Raw genomic sequence first — 22319 nt, 5'->3', positions numbered from 1 at the left:
TTCTTTTCTTTAAATTGTATCAAGTCCTCTAAATTGCCGCTTTCTGATCCACTTATGGAACAGCAAACAAACATTTCTGTTAAACTTCACAAAGCCCCTCCCGATCCATCTCAGCCCACAGCAGCCTACGGCAGAAGCAGCCTGGAGTCTTGTGGTCTGAACGCCCACTTCAAGGGTGGAGGTGGGGTGGGTGAGGCCTGTGGCCTCTGAGCACAGGTGGCAGCCTCGCCCATCTGGGAGGGGAGCGTCCAACCCCACCCTCAACCCTGACCGCTGGCACCCACAGGGGTTCAGATAGCTGCAGCTACACCGTGAGCTCCAAAGGGTGGTGCTCACCCGCGAAGCCTCCCTCAGAGTTACAATCAATCAAAAAGAACAGCGAGAGCAGGATGCGATTAAGAAAATGCAAGACAGACCTCAAGTGCAAAAATGCAACATTCTGGGTGTCCCGAGGATTCCTCACTGACACTAAGCTGATTACCAATCATGGGCACCACGGGGTGGCTGCCCTCAGGAGGGAGGGCCTTGCACAGTCCAGGCATGTGGTGGAGACACCTGCCTCTGAGGGTATTTTTAAAGGCATTTTAGAATAAAACTAACTTTCTCACCTCTGCCAGTTTGAAAAATGAAAACAAAATATGGGTGAATCAATGGCTGGCTGCAAGGAAAGATTAAAAAAAATCCTTACTCTATGCGTGTCGAAAATCATGTATGCTTTAGAAAGCAATTCAGATGTATTCCTGAAAAGCTGACTACTATTTGATCCAATGGAGGCATGTGTCCTGCTTTCTAAAACAGCAACAAAGAAACACTAAAGTCTTTCAAATGCAGCAAAGTCAGGGGAGTCACGCTCCCAGCACAGGTAAAGGAAAGCCCTTAGCCAGAGCTCCGAGCACATCAGGGGTGCTGGCCCAAGATGCCTCTCTCCCCCGGGGCACCCTGAAAGTGGGAAGAGCCACTCACCATGTCGTACGTCGTCACGATCTTCTTCAGAACCTCGGGCACGATCCCCTGCAACTCCATGGTGGGGTACTGCTCGCTGAGGTTCAGGACCACCAGGGGCGTGTTATCAGGTCCCAGGAAGCGGGGAGACACCGCCAGCATGCACTGCATGAGGTTGGCCACGGAGGAGAGACCACACAGCTCCTTGAAGGACACCACTGCATTCTGCTCAGTGGGAAGAAAGAAGGCGCTCTGTAATTCAGCAGGGGCTGAGTGTGCCGTTCTCGGCACACCTGGTTATCCTGGCGCTGCCTGGCGCAACGGTTAGTGTCAGTGTTACGACAGACGTGGTTAATGATTATTTTATCCTGGGGAAAAAGGGCTATTTTACAAAGTAAACGTAGTCATAGACATTTGTAACACCAATTTATCCAAAGGGCAGAAAAGGCAAACAAGTCAAATTCTTTTGAAGGGTAAAGCCGCTTTTCAGATCAAAGTTCACAGCAGTGTAAACACTGATATGCAACTACAAGCAAACAAACAAAAAAAAACGGCCTCTGCTTTCAAAAAGATGAGAAAAAAATGGAATCAGGCTTCAACTAAGTATCAAGTAGGCCAGCCATCCAAAAAGGAGAGGAGCATCTGGCAGGTAGGAACCTGAATCCCTCTCAGCTGTTTACACCCACTGGTTCCAAAGCTAGAGGAACTTTGGGGAAGCTGCAGTTTCAGGTGGGAAACCCGGAGACCACAGCCTGCCCTGCCCATCGCCCCGTCTCCAGGGGTCCCACGGCTCTTCCTCCTCCTGCATTCCACGTCCTTTATTTCTAATCACTAGCGGCAGGCCATAGAAATACCCGTGAAAGGAAGCCCCTCTGCACTGTAGAAAGCCGTGAGCGGGCGTTTGAGCGCCGCTTGGAGGCACGCGTGTTACACGGGGCCCTGTCTGACCCTCCACCACCACGCTGGGCCAGCAGGGACCGAGCCTCAGCCGTGGCCTCTTGTCCGTCTGGGGTCACGCGGCCGGCAGGGGAGGGGATCAAGCTGGTACCTGAAGTCGGCTCAGGACGAGGCCGACACTCTCGATCCTGCGCTGCCGCGACAGGGACATTCTAACCGAAACACAGAGATCCAGGCCCGGGGTCCCAACCTGGGCTGAGGATGGCACCTAGAGGACAGGGGTCCAGGCCCCCCAAACCTGTGCCTTCTGTGCTCAAACGCCCCAGTCCCTGGAGATGAGCAGCACGTCGGTTTGAAATGGGAACGTTTGATCAATGCTACTTTAAATATGGTCATCAAGTTGAGCATCCTGGATGCTGACACCCGTCAGTCCTTCCTGCGAACGCTGGGGGGCCCTCAGAGCCCCCTAACTTCTTCTCCACCTGCCATCACCCTGGTTGTTTTGTCTCCCACTCCCCGCCGGCCGCCCCTTCCCAATGCCCACCCCCAACCACAGGCATCTGCGGGATCCTGCCCTCCCAGGCTCCATGGCCCAGTCACAGCCCCAGCTGCACACAGCACACACACAGCGTAGACACACGCAGCCCCCGAAGGGCGACGTGCAGCTTCTCGTCCACGCCAGCGTGGCTGCGGCCTGCTCGGGGCTGAGGTCCATGACCATGGCAGCCTCGGAGACGGGGGGAGGGGACGCTGTCCGTATTTCCGTTATGCTTTGCTTTGAGACAAATGATAACATTTCTCCGCTGCGGGAAGGTCTTTTTGTTTTACTTGCTGCTGGCATTCTGCTCTTAGTAGTTAAAAACATATACATGTATGTCTTTACACACATGTATCTTTGGGATGGACACAGGCTGGGGCTGGTGTGTGTGTGTCTGTGTGCTGGGGTTGGGGTGTGTGTGTGTGTGTGTGTGCAGGGGCTGGTGTGTATGTGTGTGTCTGTGTGCTAGGGTTGGGGGTGTGTGTGTGTGTGTGTGCGCGCGCTGGGGCTGGTGTGTGTGTGTCTGTGTGATGGGGTTGGGGTGTGTGTGTCTGTCTGTGTGCAGGGGCTGGTGTATGTGTGTGTCCTGGTGTGTGTGTGTTTGTGTCTGTGTGCTGGGGGTGGGGGGGGGTGTGTGTCTGTCTGCAGGGGCTGATATGTGTGTGTGTCTGTGTGTGCTAGGGCTGGGGGTGTGTGCAGGGGCTGGTGTGTGTGTGTGTGTGCACGCGCGCACGTGGGTGCTGGTGTGTGTGTGTGTCTGTATGCGGGGGCTGGGGTGTGTGTGTGTGTGTGTGTGTGTGTGGGGCAGCCCTCACACCTTGCTCTGCATCGCTGGCAGCCCCCATATCCTGCTAGACACGTGGACAACACTTGATTACATACATAATCCTGACTGACTGCTTGTGGTTGCTATGGGGTTCAGAGGCGGTCACTATCTTAGATGTCTAATACATACAGGCATCATGTGTCTCTTACTGAAACAACTAGACTGCTGGGCTCCAGAGTCAAGTGCAGGCTCAACACTCAGACAGACGCTGGCTGTTTACAGACTTGCCATTCCCGCAGCAGGACTGACAGACGCTGGCTGTTTATAGACTTGCCTTTCCGGCAGCAGGACCGCCCCAGGAGAAAGGGCGGGGCGTGTTCTTTCATTCTGACCGGCTGTGTGTGCGCTCCAGCTCAGGAGAGCCCAGAAATAGGAGAGATTCCCACCTGCGCTTTTAGGAAAAGCATTCCTTAGGGGCTACCAGGGACCATGGCCTTCTTTGGGCTCAGCAACAAGGCCGGCTCATTCCCAAGTGTCATCAACGTGTTGAAGGGCCAACTGCCCTTTTGGAAATTTACATGATGGGGGAAAAAAAATGACATCAGTGGGTGAGCATTCTTACAAGTAACTGGAATTCACGAAGTACTTTCGATCAGATACACAGCTGTTGGCTGGAACCCTCTAACAGCCTCTTGAGCCTCTGCGGAGGCGGACCCTGGCCTACCTGCATGTTCTCCCTGAGGTCCGTGGCGTCCCGGATCGGGGGCTGGGCGTTCTTGAAGACCTCGTCCACAGTTTTGATCCACAGCGTCCTCAGGGACGCGTACTCCCGGGACTTCTTCCCCTTCCGCACAGAGAGGCCCCTCTTGTGGGGCTTGCCGCCCCCTCTCCTGTTGGTGATGGCCACGTGCACGAACAGGGACGCGTGCGCCAAGACCTCGCCGGTCAGCGACTGCAGCGGCACATGGCGGTAGCCGGTCTGCAGGCACTCGAAGGGGATGGTGTACTGGCCGATGAACTCGTCGCCGATGTAGTCGTCGTCCAAGACCACGAAGCGCACCATGGCCAGCTCGGGGAGGTTGACCTGGAACTCGAAGCTCTCGTCGAAGATGGGCGCGTCCCCGTTCTGGTGCACGGTCCTCGTCCGCTGCTCGGCGCAGTCAGCGGGGATGCCGTGGATCTCCACGTACACGTACGGGTCCACCACGTCGCCTTTGGCGCCCGAGCCTTTGGGCTTGGGGAAGTTCTGCCCGCTGATGACCTTGATGTGGAGCAGCTGCGGGGAGACCCCCGGCACCGAGTCCTTGGTGTTGGCGCTGAAGAAGGAGACCTCCTCCCGCATGATGGCTGGCCGCAGCACGTAGCCGCAGTTCCCGTTCTGCCGGAACCAGCCCACGTTCAGGTCCATCATCAGCCCCGGGGTCTGGAAGTTCATGGCCACGATCTGACAGCCACACTTCCAAAAATCCTGCGGGTTCATGTTGCTGGAGTCAATCCTCATTGGACTGGGGAAGACCCGGGCCAGAAAGCGCTTGTTGTAATTGACGAAGTCTCCCGGGTTCTCGTTGGCGTACTTGCTGGCCAGCACTTCGTTGAAGGAGCAGACCTCCCAGTACTTCTGAGCCTGGAAGGACGCCTGGAACTCCTTGAACTGCACGGACTTGCAGATGCTCACCAGCTCCGACAGCTCTTTGCAGAGCTGGAAGCGCTTGGCAGGCACGTGGTTGGGCGGCTCCGTGTTCTCCTTGCCCATCCTCTGGGACATCTCCGCCCCCTCATCCTCGTCGGTGACATCGCCCTCGACCCCAGAACAGCTGGAGGACAGCTTCTTCGCCTTGACGAGGATCTTCCCTTTCAGGACGTCTGGGGATGGCAAGTAAGACTCCTCGACATTAGGTGACGTCGTGTACAGCTTGTCTCCTAAAATCTTCTTCATGTGCTGCACCATGACCTTCTGCTGTTTGATGGAACAGTGGTTTTCCAAACACAGGATGAGCGGGTACTCAGAAGCGAAGAAGGCATACTTGTTAATGATGTCAATGACACTGCGGAAGACAATCTGAGAGGTCATGGTGTGGCCCGTGTAAATCACAGGCTCGTTATCCGGCCCGTCCCAGACGTCCAACTCCACGCTCCGGCAACCCATTTTAAGAGCTCGGATGTACCCTGTGATATCAGAGGGGCCTCGGAACTGATCCTCGATCAAGTACGTGTTGTGAGATGAATTTATAAAGTAATGAGACAGAGGCTGCTTCATGTCCTGACAGACCTTCTTATGCTCTGGATCAAATATGTAACAGTCAGGCGACATAAGGTAGTTAGTGAGCCCGTCTATGGAAAGCCAGCCCTTCTCCTGACCCTCTTTGGATGGCTCGTACTTGTGGATAATCTCAAGGCTTACTTCCTCATTTATGTGCGCCACGCCCTGCTCTGCCTCCAGAAACATCATCAGGTCCTTGGTATCAAGGAATTCTTTATTGCTTGAGAACTGAACTAAAAGGAAATAAATTTCAGGTCTAGTACAAAGCTCGTGGAAAACCTCAACAAACTCCTCCTTTGTGACATCAGTACCAGTTTTGTCCTTGGATTTATGCAGTTCTTTGAACTTAAGCTCGATTTTGCTTGTTTTTAAGCCAGGATTGAGATTCCTGATACACTGCACGGCACTGCACAGAGTTATATGTCCCAGGTCATCTACATCAATTTCACTAAACATCTGTGAAACCCAAGAAGTCCTCATGTTGTCCTGGCTACTTTCTAACATGTCAAGGGTATGTTTTCCATAAGAAATTAGGTACCGCAGTCCCGTGACCCAGATGTTTGCAACGTCTGCAGAGTTGGCAACCAAATCGAGTGACTCATAATTCTCTCCGTAGATGACCGAAAACGCACAGTCTTCGGATATCTGGTCGGAAACGCCATTGCTGCGGAATATGTCTGTGTTTTTCCCCGTTCTCACTTCCTTGATGGACTTGATATCAATCTTGGCTTTCTCAGAATCCTTCTTGGATGGTTCCCACCTCAGGCTCTGCATGTCGGCGTCCAGCAAGAAATACCGGTGGTAAATCCTAGAGTTGGAGCGGACCTTTTTGAGCTCGGAGCCCTCCACCATGGCGTTGATGCAGTCGCTGGCGCTGCTGATCTTCTTCTCTGTGGGCATGCTGCTGAAGGAGACGGTCTTCTTCCGCTCCCGTTTCTGCTTTGTACCATCCTAGGAGAGAAAAGCCACCATGGGTTAGAAGCGCACAGGCGTAGGCCTCTGTGTTCAAGACCAGGAACAGAAATTTAATTTCCTTGGGAGAAAACCCATACTCAGGATTTCCTATTGTATGTCCCGTAATGCATGGCGCTCATTCACTTCTGAAGCTTAGACGTGGCCTCTGTATTTATAGCCTAATGCTGCTGCTGCTGCTGCTAAGTCACATCAGTCGTGTCCAACTCTGTTCAACCCCATGGATGGCAGCCCACCAGGCTCCCCCGTCCCTGGGATTCTCCAGGCAAGAACACTGGAGTGGGGTGCCATTGCCTTCTCCGTTACAGCCTAATACAGACAGGTAAAAAAATCATTATGGAATAATTGCAATCCATAAATGTCAAGAGACACGACTTAAAAGCAAAACACAATAAAAGCTTGCATTTATTGCACAGAATTGGCCACATTGCAGGGCTCAGGGGAAAAAAGGCCATGCAGGACTTGGTGTTCAGAAACTGAATTTAAGAAGGCTGTAGAAGGGTGTTAAGACCCGTGCAGAGCCCGAGTCACACACGGGTCGCACACCCACTCAGCAGGCCCTGCTGCATACCCCTCTCCTAACCAGGCTTCTCAAAAGGCTGCCACTAGACCACTTTCCTCAGAATTCCCATGGAATCAGCTCTCCAAGCGGTGATGCCCCGGCATTTACATTTTAGGCATCACTCTAGGAAACAGGAATGTACAGTAAAGCTTAAAACCGCTCCCTAACCACGTGGACTCACTGAGCTGTCTAGGCTGCGTCTGGAAAACTCGGCATGAGCCATTAAATTATGTGTTACATGAGTAGACCCTGGAATTCCAGCAGCAATTCCTGGCTCTTCAGAGTCTCAGATTAGTCATGTTCCTAAATACTTCAAACAGATATGGTTTTACTTCTGCCATTATATTAAGTCTGGGTGGGAGCCACAGGCTTCGGGTGGCAGTGCTTCTAGAATTCTGGAGTTCCATTTATTAAAGCTGTTCCCGTGCGCCAGGCAAGTGTTTGCAACAAGTCTCCTAACAGTAACAGACTATTAACACTACCAGGAGAAGGCAATGGCACCCACTCCAGTCCTCTTGCCAGGAAAATCCCATGGACGGAGGAGCCTGGTGGGCTGCAGTCCATGGGGTCGCTAAGAGTCGGACACGACTGAGCGACTTCCCTTTCACGTTTCACTTTCATGCATTGGAGAAGGAAATGGCAACCCGCTCCAGTGTTCTTGCCTGGAGACTCCCAGGGACGGGGGAGCCTGGTGGGCTGCAGTCCATGGGGTCGCTAAGAGTCGGACATGACTGAGCATCTTCACTTTCACTTTTCACTTTCATGCATTGGAGAAGGAAATGGCAACCCACTCCAGTGTTCTTGCCTGGAGAATCCCAGGGATGGGGGAGCCTGGTGGGCTGCTGTCTATGGGGTCGCACAGAGTCGGACACAACTGAAGCGACTTAGCCGCAGCAAGCGAGAACGTCAGGCAGCAGCTACGTCTGTGGCGCTTTGCATCATCCCTCAGCTTCCCTGCATAATGCGATGGGTGTCCACCATGGGGAGCTGACGCCACATCCACGTATGTGTTTAAGTTCTTTCCCTGTACAGACGTCTTCATTATTTTATTTTTAAAAAATGCTCCAATGGCCTCACTACATCTTTCACAGTTTAAACCTAAAACTTGATACTGCCTTTCAGGAGGTATATGAAATTAGTGATCAATTTTCAGTAAGTCATTATATTCTTTATAAATAAGAAACAGAAAGACTGGGATTATATGACTTTCATGGCAATAAAGTAAAGAGCATGCAAAATCTCATACAAAGGCATTCTAACTTCCTGCTCTGGAGAGAATCTATTTTGAATAAAACCTCTACATTTTGAAAAGTGATTAAGCTATTCGTTACGTCTGAAATTTAAAACCACTTTTATTTTTCAGATACCTATACTTCGAAAAGCAATTTGCAGAAGTTAAGTAATTAAACTTTAAATCACACAGGTATCGTTTCCCTCAAAGTTTCAAAAGGAACCAGAGAGGCTTTTGTGACCTGAATGCCAAGATACAATGGAAAAGCTGGATGGCACAGTATTTCTTTACAGCTGTATCCTAGAACAATCAAGTGCAGAAGAGATTAAAACTGCAGTGATGTCATCCATAAGATACGCTGTGCTATAGTGTTCCAATCCCTTAAATTTCGATTGTATTCCATCTATTTAAGTTGGCATGAAATTAAGGTTATAACCAGCCATGCATAAGGGCATGAAAGAAATGCATGAGTTTCAGAGTGAGGGTTATCTTTACCTTCAACAACACGCTTTCACCTTTCATAAGGACAACACGCTAATTAAGTACATTTATAATTTTTATAAATCATATCTCAAAGCTGCCCCTAGTAAAAAGGAATCACAAAGATAAATGGAGGTACTGACCCACTTATTCACTGAAATAAGTATACGGCATTTTCTCAGCATTGTGATCATTTATTCTGCCATTCTCAACATATTGCTTAACACTGGACCACCACTTTCTAATTTATTACAACATGTTTGGAACCTCTTTGCTATTCAGAGGGAAAAGCCAAGTTTCAAAGCAGGTTAGTCACGTCCGCGGGCGCTTGCACGCCCACGTCCACAGGACAAGCGGTGGCTTCAGCTGCATCCGCGTGGCGGCAGAAACACGACCCTGCTCCTCACAGGCTCTGCTGGGTGACTTCAGGGCTCTGACCCCGCCACAGGCACAAGACGGCCCCCCCAGTCCAGGCTGAGGCAGAGACAGCAGGGACTCCCCTAAGCAGAGACCGCGCCTCCCTTCTTCCCCTCCATCGGCTGTCGCCAAGAACCACCCCTGTTCTCTCTACAGCACACGGAGGCTGTCTCTCCCTCCCCGCCGGCAGACAAAGCTATGAGAAAGCATCGCAGGTGAAGGGTGCGTGCCTAGAGACAACGGGGAGCTGGCGGGCGCTGGCCCTCATCCGGGGCGGGACCAGGACCCCTGGCTGGAGGCGGCGGCAGGACGTGAGGGCGAGCGCCCCGGAGCCCCGAGAAAGGAAGGGTGTGCACACGGAGGGGGAGACCCAGGCCCCCGCCTGCCGAGTCTGCCCCAGAACCTTCTGTCTGCGGGAGTGCTCCAGGCCAGTGCTCGCGATTGGTCTGTTCACGCTCTCTGTTTCCTCCTGCTCCGGAGACTCTACCTTTCTAAGGACGAGCCCGTTTCCTCCGGCTCGTCCGTTTTATTGGCACAGAGCTGCTTGCCGTAGTCTCTTCTGATCCTCTGTATTTCTGTGGTGTCAGTTGTAATCTTCTTTTTTCATCTCCAGTTTTATTGATTTGAGCCCTTTCCGTTTTTTTCCCGATGAGTCTGGCTGAAGGTTTATCAGTTTTATCTTTTCTTAGCAGCAGCCTGTATTCTCTCTGATCTTCGCTATTGTCTTCCTTGCCTCTCTTGTCCCAGAATCTTGGTCCCACTCGTATTTATTTCCACTGGTTTTCACTTTTAGCAGAGATCATGTGCCTCAGCTAAGTAGCTCGTCTGCAGCAGAATCGGAATCTGTTTTCTATGTTGCCTCTGAATGTTAGTGAGCTCAAATTAAAAATTAAAAAAGTGATGAAACCCTATGTGCTACACCCACAGTTCCTTAACTAAAGGAAAACAAAACGCATACAACTTAGGTGCACTAAATCTCCTAACACCAGAGTAAAAAGACACACTTTTCTGCTGAAACGGAGATGCCTCCAAATACTTTTAAAAATAGTACAGGTGACGTTTCAGAACTGGCTCTGATGTTGTAAGCATGCGTCACCTGAGCTTCTGGGAGGTGAGAACCACAGCCTGTAAACAGACTCGGGCCACTGGCGCACCTCTGCCGCTCCATCAACACTCTTCATTCCAAGAGAAGGAACACAAACGTGAGGTCTCGTGTAGAAGAAAACCAGCTACCGAAAGAACCCACCTGCGCACCAACCCTGAAATTCTCAATTCTCAATACAGGATCACAAAATTCTGAGTGGGACAGAAGCTGACAGATTCATTTATACCTTTAACCCACACATATCGAGAATAACACTTCAGGACCAGGAATAATTTTGTGAAACCAGCGAGCTAGAAAGAGGCCATAAGCAAGCTCTTCCGCAAGCTCTCCTGCACCACAGCAAACTCCGGAGGAGTGAGAACCTTTACAGAACTTATATCTAACATTATACAGGGAAGTGGCCACACAGAGCCCAGTGGAAAAACATACCTACTTCTAACAAGACTGCCTACTTTATGTAACAGAAGCTTGTCACTACCTTTTCGCCTCTAAAATGAGCACTGATAGGGTATTTCAGAGGGCGCAGTCCGTAACAGGGGTGGGCGGTTTCACTCTCATCCTGGAGTGAGGAGATACACACACGGGCCTCACTCTCTTGCAGGCTCCAAGGGGCTCGGTTCCGACGCAACCACCAAGGCGCCTCCTGGAGAAGGGGATGCTCACCCGAGGAGCCGTAGCCTGGCCTCAAGGACCAGGAGCTGCTGTCCGGTTGGGAGGGACAGGCCTCCAGAGTCCCACGGCATTCCTCTTGTATATCCTTCTTTTTTTTCCTTTCAAAATTACTGATGTATTTGGGTGTGTCAGGTCTCAGCGGTGGCCCGCGGGGTCTTCCTTGCATCAGGCAAGACCTTTCGCTGCAGAGCCCGGACCCCCCAGTCGTGGTGGGGCTCAGCGCTGGCCTGTGGGGTCTTCCTTGTATCAGGCAGGATCTTTCGCTGCAGAGCACAGACCCCCCAGTCATGGCAGGGCTCAGCCGTGGCCCGCGGGGTCTTCCTTGTATCAGGCAGGATCTGCAAAGCACGGATCCCCAGTCGTGGCGGGGCTCAGCGCTGGCCTGCGGGCTCCTCAGTGTCTGGGCGTCGGCACCTGCAGCACGTGGGCTCCCACCTAGACCCGCGTGCAGCCCAGCTGCTCCGCAGCACGTGGGATTCCTGCTCCCCAGCCCAGGATCGAACCTGCGTCCCCTGCGTTGCAAGGCAGGCTCTCAACCGCTGGACCACCAGGGAGGTCTCCCTCCTGTATTTCTAGCTGATTTCTTTCCATTTTCTGTTTGATTGCGAGAGACAGTGAAAGTCACTCAGTCGTGTCCAACTCTTTGCGACCCCATAGACTATACCATCCATGGAATTCTCCAGGTCAGAATACTGGAGTGGGTAGCCTTTCCCTTCTCCAGGGGATCTTCCCAACCCAGGGATTGAGCCCAGGTCTCCCACATTGCAGACAGATTCTTTACCAGATGAGCCACCAGGGAAGGCCGAGAACACTGGAGTGGGCAGCCCATCCCTTCGCCAGTGGACCTTCCCGACCCAGGGATGGAACCCAGGTCTCCTGCATCACAGGCGGGTTCTTACCAGTGGAGCTATCAAGAAGTGTCTCAGTACACACCACAGAAAATGACGCATCAACATCAAGATTCATACCCTGCAGAGGGTTCCTGTGTGGTTCTTGTGGGCGGTGGAGCCGAGGACAGAGCAGCGTTTACCCTTCTGGTTTGTGTGAGTTCAGTTATTTAATCTGATTTGTAAGTAACATTAGACAAGACTATGAGATCTTTATGTTTATTGAAGGGAGTCTGAGAATGAAAGAGAGTTTAGAAACACTGAGTTAGAGAAACATCTATGTTTAACAAAACAAAACACCCCAGAAGCAACTTGCAGCCCCATAAGAAGGCACAGCAAGGCCTGACCTTTCTGCAGCTCAATAACAATAGCTCTGAGTTGAAGGAATACGTCATGCTGGGCACATCGGGGTTACCTTGCAAGGTTTTCTCATACATCTTTAAAACTTTGATGTGCTCTCCAAGACGAGCAAAAAGGAAAAAAAAAAAGCAAAGATCTGGAGCAAAACCAGTCACTCGGAAGGTCATTTCACCGCGTCAGATGAACCAACAAAGAATAAAATGACTTGAAGGAAAGCAAGGTACGGCCAACTGCTGCCTCCCGCTCACACTGAGGGGCCCTTCGCTGTGAGAGACAGAAAGCTGCTCGGCCCGAGGATGCATCCCTCACCGACCTGCTGACGGCTTGGGAGCCAGCGGGTGTCGGGACAGTCCCCATGGCAGGCGGGTCCAGCTCCGATGGCAGGTTCCGATGCAGAAAGCCGAAAGGGAACGTTGTTCCCACGTGGCAAGAAACAAACCAGGCTGTCAACAAAGTCACCACCTTTCTTATATCCATCAGAGAACCGTGGTCACCAGGGACCTGAATGCCAAGGAGTGGAAGCCCCTCCGAGGACAGGAAAGACACAGACACTGTTGTTTCACAGTTTGCAGAGCGTGGGAGGAAGTGGGGGCCGTCACGGAAGCACATACGAGAAATCACTTACAATTGTAAGGAAACCCTGAAGGCCAAGTGTGCGCTGCTTACTGCGTCAGCTTGGGTAACTGGGAGCCCCACACGCGGGGGAGACGGCGCTCCCAGGGAAGCCTATGGGCTGCTCCCGAGGAAGACGCCTCTCTAGGGCCCAGGAATGCAGCAGGTGAAGGGGTCACCATGAAACTCGACCACTCCCCCAGCCCCGCTCCCATCCAGAAGCAAAAGCCTTAAGCCTAAGCCACAGTGGAAACTGCGGCAAGCCTGCTTTCCCCCTGGGCCGCTCAGGGAAAGGCAGAAGCAAAATCCATCCATTTCTGCAGGCTCCTGGACCAAGACCTACCGCCCCTTGGATTGGGACACCTGCACCAATAACGCAGAGCTCTGCCACCACCAGCGGAAGGGGGAAAGGCGCCACGGATACAGCGGAGCCTGGTGACTCGGGGAGCAGGACGGGGTGCCCACAAGGTCCCAGCCCTGAAGCCCAGCTGCACACAGCTGCCTAAGACTGAAACTAGATTGGGAGGACTGAGAATCCCCTTGAGTCCGGCAGAAGCCAAGCACCACGTAGTAAGCGGTGTGCCCTGGGGGAGGGGCAAGACTGCAGAAAGAGACCTCTTTCTGACACACGCATCTGCAGCTGAAAGCCGATGGCAGAGCAGGAACCTCGTGTGACCCCCAGGACCCCAGTCCCCGCCTAGACACAAGGCCATGCTGGCACGGCCTGCAGGTAGAGGACTTTGAAGGAGCGGAACACTCAAGGTAACAACGGCGACTTAAAACACGAGCCCAGATCAGTTATTGACCAGAGTGACTCAACTTCCCCAAACAAGAAGGATCTAGAAGAAGAAGAAGAGGCACATTCATTTCTGAGCATAGATATTATTTACCTCGGTCTCCATTAAACATGATGTTTAGCGTTCAATAAAAATTATACCACACACACACACACACAAGGTAAGGAAAAAATCCACTGTTAAGAGACAAAACAGTGAACAGTCAGGCCCAGAGGTAACCTAGACCTTTCAAACAGGGGCTCTAAAACAACTCATGTTAATATACAGAAGAATGGCGGGTAGACAGTTCAGGAGTTATTCACGAAGATGGGCTATTTCAGCAGAAAGATGGAAATTATAAAAACGAGTTCAATGGAAATGCTATTTAAAAACTCTAAATATCAGAGCTGATGAATTCCTTTGATAGGCTTATAAGCAGACTGAACATAGCCAAGGAAAGAGTCAGTGAACTTGAAAAGGTGTCAACAGAAATTACCCAAAATAAAACACAAAGAGATTTTAAAAGTAAAAAATGTGAAACAGCGCACCCCAGAGTTGTTGTAGAACATTTGTGAAAACTGAGTCCCAGGAGGATAAGAGAGACACAGCATGAGAAGAAATAATGTCCAAGAATTTCCCAAAATTAGATCCAAGAAACTCAAGCACGATGATACATACATGCGCTCCTGGATTTATCTTACTGGAGTCAAATTGCTGAAAAATACATACAAAGAGAAAAGTTTAAGGTGGCCAGAGTAAAAAGGAAAGTGAAATACCAAGGAATGGAGGTAAGAACTACAGTTCAAACGGATTACAGGTGATCCACTCACATCTAACCACAGGCTGTCTACTAGCCCCTGTTTCAAATGTGCTACATGCAACGAATACTCTGATGAGAAAAGGGATTCTCTTTTAAAGGGCGGTAGTCCCTGTATTTCCCTCTAATTCCCCAGATGAAGGTGTCCCTAACGAAAATGTAGGTCTGTAAGGAGTCACAGCTGAGTTTCAGAGGCTGCACAAAACTGATTGAATTCTGAAAGTAATTTGCAAACCCATCTCACTTCTTCTAAGAAGTTTAGAATCTTCGCCTTATTAACATAAATTTTAGAAGATAAAGAATAAGATTTATCATCTCGTAAGAAAAAATGTCAACCTTAAATGTAAAAAGCAAAGGATAAAAGTTTTACAGGACTGTAAAGGTAATTTTAAGGTTATCCAAAAGAGAAATGATGGACTAAGAGACAGGAAAGAGAAAACGACATCATTTATGGATATAAGTAATGGAATTTTGCTAATTAAAAACAGCAAAGTCAATCAATCGCAAAAGAGCTCTTATTTATAGCTGTGAAATGGTCTTTATTCCAAGGCAGAACAAAATAATCCAGCAGTCTATAGACTTTGTAGTTTAGGAATTACCCATGGAAATGTGATGGGTCACAGATGGGAGCTAGCATTGCATGCTCTCCATCCCTCAGATTTCCCACCTGTAAAATAGGGATTAAAAAATGCCTGCACCCCACGTGTTATTTACAGTCCCCGCTTCATAGGGTTGTTATAAAGATAAAATGAGGTCATACTGGGAAAGTTCTCTAAACACTGCCTGAATTTTTATATACTCTATGTAAGACCCTGCTTAACTGCAAGGAGATCCAACCAGTCCATCCAAAAGGAAATCGGTCCTGAATATTCATTGGAAGGACTGATGCTGAAGCTGAAACTCCAATACTTCAGCCAGCTGATGCAAAGAACTGACTCACTGGAAAAGACCCTAGTGCTGGGAAAGATTGAAGGCTGGAGGAGAAGCGGACGACAGAGGATGAGATGATTAGATGGCATCAATGATACGATGGATATGAGTTTGAGTCAACTCCAGGAGTTGGTGATGGACAGGGAGGCCTGCCATGCTGCAGTCCATGGGGTCACAAAGAGTTGGACATGACTGAGCGACTGAACTGAACTGAATTGAATAAATACATTTCAGGCTGAAAGAACTTCTTCATGAAAGAAGAATAAAAAGAAACACTATCATAAATGTGTCACTGCAGTGCTCTAGTCACCTAGGATTTGTGGAACGTTAGCCCCATCCCGGAGAAGGCGATGGCACCCCACTCCAGTACTCTTGCCTGGAGAGTCCCATGGACGGAGGAGCCTGGAGGGCTGCAGTCCATGGGGTCGCTAAGAGTCGGACACGACTGAGCGACTTCACTTTCCCTTTTCACTTCCATGCATTGGAGAAAGAAATGGCAACCCACTCCAGTGTTCTTGCCTGGAGAATCCCAGGGACTGGGGAGCCTGGTGGGTGCCGTCTACGGGGTCGCACAGAGTCGGACACGACTGAAGCGACTTAGCAGCAGCAGCAGCAGCAGCCCCATCCCAGAAGATCAGGGTGCACAGCACTCTCTTTGGGCCTTGTTTAACTGAAGCCACTACTTAACGCTACCATAGAAGTTTCCAGCACAACCAAATGGATGCGATGCACAAGATACCTTGAGAACCTGGCAAAACAGCCAAACGCCCTCTCAAAATGAAGCTTCAGAAGGCTGTATTCTCCTTGTCGAGAAAGAACAAAGAAATAAGTCCTTTCTTAAAAGTAACCTGTTAATTTTAAATCCCATCAATTTAGCAACACTTACAATTTAACTCAGGTATAACTATTCACATATAAAAACTGCTGGGCTTTCCTGGTGGCTCAGTGGTAAAGAATCTGCCTGCCAATGCAGGAGACACGGGTTCGATTCCTAATCCCGGAAGATCCCACATGCTGAGGAGCAACTAAGCCCATGTACCACAACTGCTGAGCCTGTGCTCTGGAGCCCAGGAGTCCCGACCACGGAGCCCACGAGCCGCAGCTACTGAAGCCGGGGCGCCCGTGAGCCTGCAGGAGAAGAAGCCACCGCAACGAGGAGCCACGCACCGCAACTGGAGAGTAGCCCTGCTCGCCGCAGCTAGGGAAACGCCTGTGCAGCCTCGAGAGACCCAGCCCAGCCAAATCATTGTTTAACGTTTTGAAGCAATGATCCCCATAATAGTTTTATCTAAGAAATAATCCGATGACTACTCAAAGCACCCTCTGATCAGAATTTTTCAGACGATTCCTTCTTCCTCATACTCCCATATCATTTCCTACAGTGTTCAAAACAACTACACGTAAAGAAGATAGAGTCCCAGTTCCTGTAAAATGAAGTTTTCCAGGTCAGATTAAAGCTTCCAAATCATTCAATGCAATAGTTTACACCTGCCTTTAAAACACTGGGGTTTTAATTATAAAATCAGTGAACCATAGTGGAATATAATACTTTCAAGACAACATTCTTTTGGTGAAACACTTTCACTGCAACCAAACTACTTATTCAAAGTAAATTTACAAAACCATCATCTATATATGTGTCAAATGTAAACTGCAATAAAATTCATTGGTTTTCTCCAGTAATGGAAACCTTAAGGGTGAGCGGTGAGCCCCTGTGACCTACACTTGTGCTACTCTATATTCCAGCGAAAATACTGATACTAATGAATTTCAACTCATAATCTGTAATAATGGTGCTTAAGTGGCCCACTCGGAGGTGAAATCTGTCAGTGTTTCTCAGCTGTGTATATGATAATTCCTTATTTAGCACATTATAAAGCCTGCTGACCACAGGCTTCCTATACTGCAGAGCTATTTTGAGATGTGGTTATATAACCTTAGTTGTTAATAACCGTCTGGTAAATCATACTGAATTTTAAAAGGTATGCAAGTCGAATCACGTAATGTGAGTTCTTAGCTACTAACTTGAGTACCTTCTCAGTCACAGCTTTCCCCCTAAATCGTGCTGATTCTTCACAACGTCAGAGTAGCTTAGGAGGAAGAATTCATTTTCCTCATTTTTTAATCCTCACATCCATCACTGCATTGAGAGGAAGGTGATGGCAGTCCAGGGCAGCCAAGAGTCGGAAGCAAAGCTTCCGCAGAGATACGCATGCAGGAAAAGCTGCTCTGTGGGCTATATCCATCACAACAAAGCAGACAGCAGATCCTTCAGTCAGGGATTTTAATAATTCCACAGCTATTTTAAAATTAAAAGTCTAAAGGAAAATTGCTTCACCAACAGTATTTTTATGCCACCCTCTTGCTTATTATTTTCTTTCTATCTTATCTTGAAGGGAAAAAAAAAAAAACCTTCTTTCAACCTTTTTTTTTTACCCCAATGCTTTATTTACATATGAAATGAGTGTATGTGTTGTGGGGTGGGAGTATCAGAAGGAAAAGAAGCACAATTCCTATGAAAGGGAAACTCAGCTTTCCACGCAATATTCTTTTCAGTCCCAAGCCATTCATGTGCCTGTAGCAGTCCAGGCCTCAACGCTGTGTCTTCTCCAAACTCATACAGTATTTATAGTCTCTGCCTCAGAATTTGACACTTAATTATAGTCAGATCTCCAGCTGTTTTATGTGGGTTAGTCTTATCTACTCAAATAGAAAGTAAACTTTCTGCAGGAATGGGCCATATCTTATATTCTATAACCCCTGGCTGGACCAATTCAAGCAGTCAGAACAGTAACACCTCATGATGAATTTTTATCTCAGTGATAAAGGGGTCAATCCAACAAGAGGATATAACACTCGTAAATATGCATGTACCCAACATTGGATGGAGCACCTAAATATAGAAAGTAAATTTCAACAGACCTCAAAGAGAGAAATACACAGCAACAGAATAACAGTAAGGGACTTTAATACCCCATGGTTCTTCAATGGGTAGGTCGTCCAGATGGAAAGTCAATACGGAAACATTGCTCTTAAATGGCACCTGAGACCAGATGGACTTGACGGATACATAACAGAGCGTTCCATCCAGAAGCAACAGAACACACACTCTTCTCAAATGCACGCGGAACATTCTCCAGGGCAGATCACATGCTCGGCCACAAAACAAGTCTTAATAAATTTAAGAGTGAAATCGTATCAGGTATCTTTTCTGACCCCCATGGTACAAAACTAAAAATCAGTCACAGGGAAACTTTACAAACATGTGGAGATTAAACAATATGCCACTGAACAACTGTGGGGTCAAAGAAGAAAAAAAAATACCTGAGATAAATGAAAATGGAAATGCAACATACCAAAATTTATGGGATGCAGCAAGAACAGTTTTAAGAGGGTACTTCAAAAGGACAAACGGCTACATTAATAAGAAAGATTACAAATAAACAACCTAACTTTACACCTCAAGGAACTAGAAAATGAAGAGCAAACTAAAAGTTGGTAGAAGGAAATAGCGAAGATGAGAGCAGAAATAAATGAAATTGACATTCAAAGACAACAGAGAAGATTCACAAAACTAAGAGCTGTCTTATTTTATTTTTTTAAGATAAACAAACAGACCTTGAGCTAGACTTGCCAAGAAAAAAAGAAAGAGAACTCAAATAAAATCAGAAATCAATGTTACAATTGATAACTCAGAAATACAAAGGAAGAGTTTGAGGACTGGTGTCAATTCTTCTTCAGATGTTTGGTAGAATCAGTGAAGTCATCTGCTTCTGGCCTTTTCTTTTGTTTGGAGATTTTCACAAATTCAAAGCACTTATTAAAAAAAAACAACAAAGTGCTTTTCATTTACATGATCTCATTACTGACCAGTCTGCTAAACTGTTTATTTATTTATAAATTAAATACATGTGCTATCTATTAACAGATTGTACATGCTGGAAAACATTCACAAAATTAAACTGAAGTCCTAATATTTCCTTCCATGCTTGCCCAACCTAGCAACTACTGCTATAAACCACGAGTCCCACGCTCAAGGCCCATAAGGCTTTGGAGGCCCCTTCCCTGTCCTGCAACCCTCAGCCAAAAATCCCTACAGCTCTTTTCCAAGGATCCCCAGTCTCCAGCTGGGCTGGGTGCTCCGTGCCTCCCCCTTCTTCCAGGTCTTCACTCAGACAGATTTCTGGACAGACCCCTCCAACATGCTAACTGCTGGTGGATCTGCCCTCTTCCACTCACTCCACTCTGCCCTCGAGAAACAGTGGCAAGTGCAGAGACACCGAGGCTCACACGAGCCTGAGCGCTCCAGCTGAAACGTGGCCAGAGCGGCTGCAGTCAGCTGGACGAGCCTGAAGGAGGCCAACGGGGAGGCGCAGAGGCCAGACCCTGCAGCATCTTACAGGAAGGCGTCTGGATTTCACCCTAAGAGCAGCGGCTTAAAGGAGAGCTTTGTGGTCTGATTTACTCTTTTAAAACAGTGCCCAGTGGAGAGTGGATTAGAAAGAAGTAAGAGTGGAGACAGGGAGATGTTAGTGGTGAAAAGACAACCACAGAACCCCAGACAAGGCATGGTGGTAGCTGGGACCACAGTGGTGACAGCAGAGCTGGAGAGAGAGAGCCGGTTTCAAGATGACTTAAATGATAGAGCTGACGGCATCCGCTGACAGACTGACACGGCACACGAGTGAGACGGAGGAATCGAAGAGGACCGCCAAGTTTCTGGCCTGATTAAATGGTGCATGATAACGCCACTTATTTAGATGGGGAAGATGAAGGAGTAGTTTTTTGAGTGGGGAGATGAGTAGTTTTATTTTGAATATGGTAAGTTTGCGATGCCTCTAGATATGCAAGTGAGGATGTCAATTAGGTGGTTAAATATATGAATCTGGAAATCTGGAGAGAGGCCAAGCCTACAAATGTAGGAGAGAGGCCATGTTAGGCCAAGCCTACAAATGTACAAGCCACAGCAACTTGATGGCCCCAGGAGATTACCCAGTGAAGGAGGAGAGACAGAAAAGACGGCCTCGGATTTAATCTGATGCATTCTAGTAATTTAGGTTGGGTACAGAAAGAGGGACTAGCAAAAGAGGCAAGAAAGCAGAAGCTAGAAATGTAATTTCTAGTATTCTGGAGGTATTATAGCAGCCAGAATACTGTGGTATTGTAACAGCCAAAAAATAAAGAGTCTATATAAGAACAGTCAATGACGCTCCTGAGAGGTTAAGATCGAGAAAGGGAAGCTTGCTCAGTATCAGCGTAGCTCTCCACTTTCTTACAGTTGCTGCTTGCATAATACATTTTCTCCCATCCTGTTGCTTTCAAACTATTTTTATCTTTGAATCAAAAGTATAGACAGCATATAGCTGCATCTTAAAAAAAGAAAAAAAAAGAAAAACCCACTCTGACAATCTCTGCCTTTGAGTGTATTACATAATCCATTCGCATTTAATGGTGTCCCCTGATATAGCTGGATGCACCTCCGCAAGCTTCTCTGCTATATGTCCCATGTCTTTTCACCTCTCTAGCCCCTTTATAATGCATTCTTTGATGTTAAGTTAGTGGTATGTGTTTGAGATCTGGAAGCACAGAACTCTTTGTTGACCCTGGCAAGAGCAGTTTCAGGGTAGTAACAGAGGCCAGAAGGCCTCTAGAGTGAGCTGGAGGCAGCGGTTAATAAGGAATGCAGAAGGTGAGTGCAGTTACCTCGGCAAAGGAGGAGCCGGGGAACGGAATCAGTAGTTACAGCACGTGTGTTTTTTTTATTCAGAGGTTTCCGTGCTGAAGGGATCTGTTCAGGAAAGAAGAGAAAAGTAATGATCCTGGAGAAGGGAACAGATCTCTGAAGGAGCAAACTCCTTAGTGAAGCAAGAGGAGATGGGACCCTCACCAGCTTACCCCAGGGATGACTCTGAGTTGGACCCTGGGGAAATGTGAAGGGAGAGGAGTTTAATCAGAAAGAACAGCAGATGCAAAGGCAGGAGATGGGACAGAGCCTGTGATGTCTGAAGAAGCTTGGGGCGGGGGGGGGCTGGGGAAAGGGGGGATAAGGGGAGGCAGGCAAGAGAAGAGGCCCGCAGCACTCCAGGAGGAAGCAGCCCTGGGGAGGACTCGGGCCTCCTCTGGGAGGACCTCTGCAGCCCGGAGCGCACATGTCAGAGCCACGGACGGAGAACTAGCAACAGGTACCAAGCTGATAACCCAGCGCACGTCTTGTGTGCAAAGACAAGTCACCACCTGCTGTAAAAGGTCAGCACCTCAAAAGAGGCCTCATTCATTTTACAACTTTAAGAATCAACAGCCCATTCACGCAGGTATTTCTGCCTTCACAGCCTAAAATAACTGAGCTAAAGGATATAAAACACTGAAATATTTATGAACCCCCCCAAATGAATGAATGAACTCAAAGATTACTGCTTACAGGCTCATCACTTCAAACACCAGAGAGAAAGCGCTATCCTTTTAAAATGACTTTTTAAACAGTTATAGTTATCTCAAAAAGTTATACTTGTTATAATCAAAGTTTTTTCCCTTCCAGTTTTCTTGAGCTGTAAGTCCATCCCCAGCACTGTAAAAGTTTAAGGTGTTCAACACAGTGGTTTCACCTACGTACACCATGCAATGATGACCACAGTAGGTCTTTTAAAAATTATTACTATTGAAGTTCTTTATTTGTTGAAAAAAATTTTAAGTTATAGTCCATTTCCAACTCACCACTTTTCTATATAGAGGTGTTGTATGCAAATACAAGATTTTCTAACACAAACAGCCGCTGACGTGTCACAAACACAGCTTCCCTACGGGCAAGAACGGTGATGGCTGAGCCGCTCGGGCGTGCCCGGCTCCTGCGGCCCCGTGGACTGCAGCCCGCCACGCTCCTCTGCCCATGGGATTCTCCAGGCAAGAACACTGCAGTGGGGTGCCACTTCCTGCTCCAGGGGATCTTCCTGACCCAGGAATCGAACCCAGGTCTCCTGCATTGCTGGCAGATGATTTACCAACTGAGCTACGAGGGAAGCAACAATATACACATGCTCTCTGTCATGCCCAAAGTAAGGCCCATTCTTTTAAATTAAAAGCTACACTTGGGTTAAGAAA

The 22319-nt window shown here is 48.5% G+C and overlaps 1 protein-coding gene across 3 annotated transcripts in view; it reads right to left on the bottom strand.

The window, feature by feature from the left end:
- PLCL2 (phospholipase C like 2) overlaps positions 1 to 22319 on the bottom strand; it is a 210436-nt gene that overhangs the window by 85102 nt on the left and 103015 nt on the right. For all 3 annotated transcript variants that reach the window (XM_055570002.1, XM_055570004.1, XM_055570003.1), the window contains exons 2-3: positions 3868 to 6354; positions 964 to 1167 (exon numbers count right to left, since the gene is read on the bottom strand). In XM_055570002.1, coding sequence (XP_055425977.1) covers positions 964 to 1167; positions 3868 to 6354 — 2691 coding nt within the window. The remainder of the gene's footprint in view (positions 1 to 963; positions 1168 to 3867; positions 6355 to 22319) is intronic.

The sequence above is a fragment of the Bubalus kerabau genome, chromosome 2 (genome assembly GCF_029407905.1).
Source record: "Bubalus kerabau isolate K-KA32 ecotype Philippines breed swamp buffalo chromosome 2, PCC_UOA_SB_1v2, whole genome shotgun sequence".
Classification (NCBI taxonomy): Eukaryota; Metazoa; Chordata; class Mammalia; order Artiodactyla; family Bovidae; genus Bubalus; species Bubalus kerabau.
Note: the sequence above shows the minus strand (reverse complement) of the source record. Positions and strands in the feature narration are given on the sequence as shown.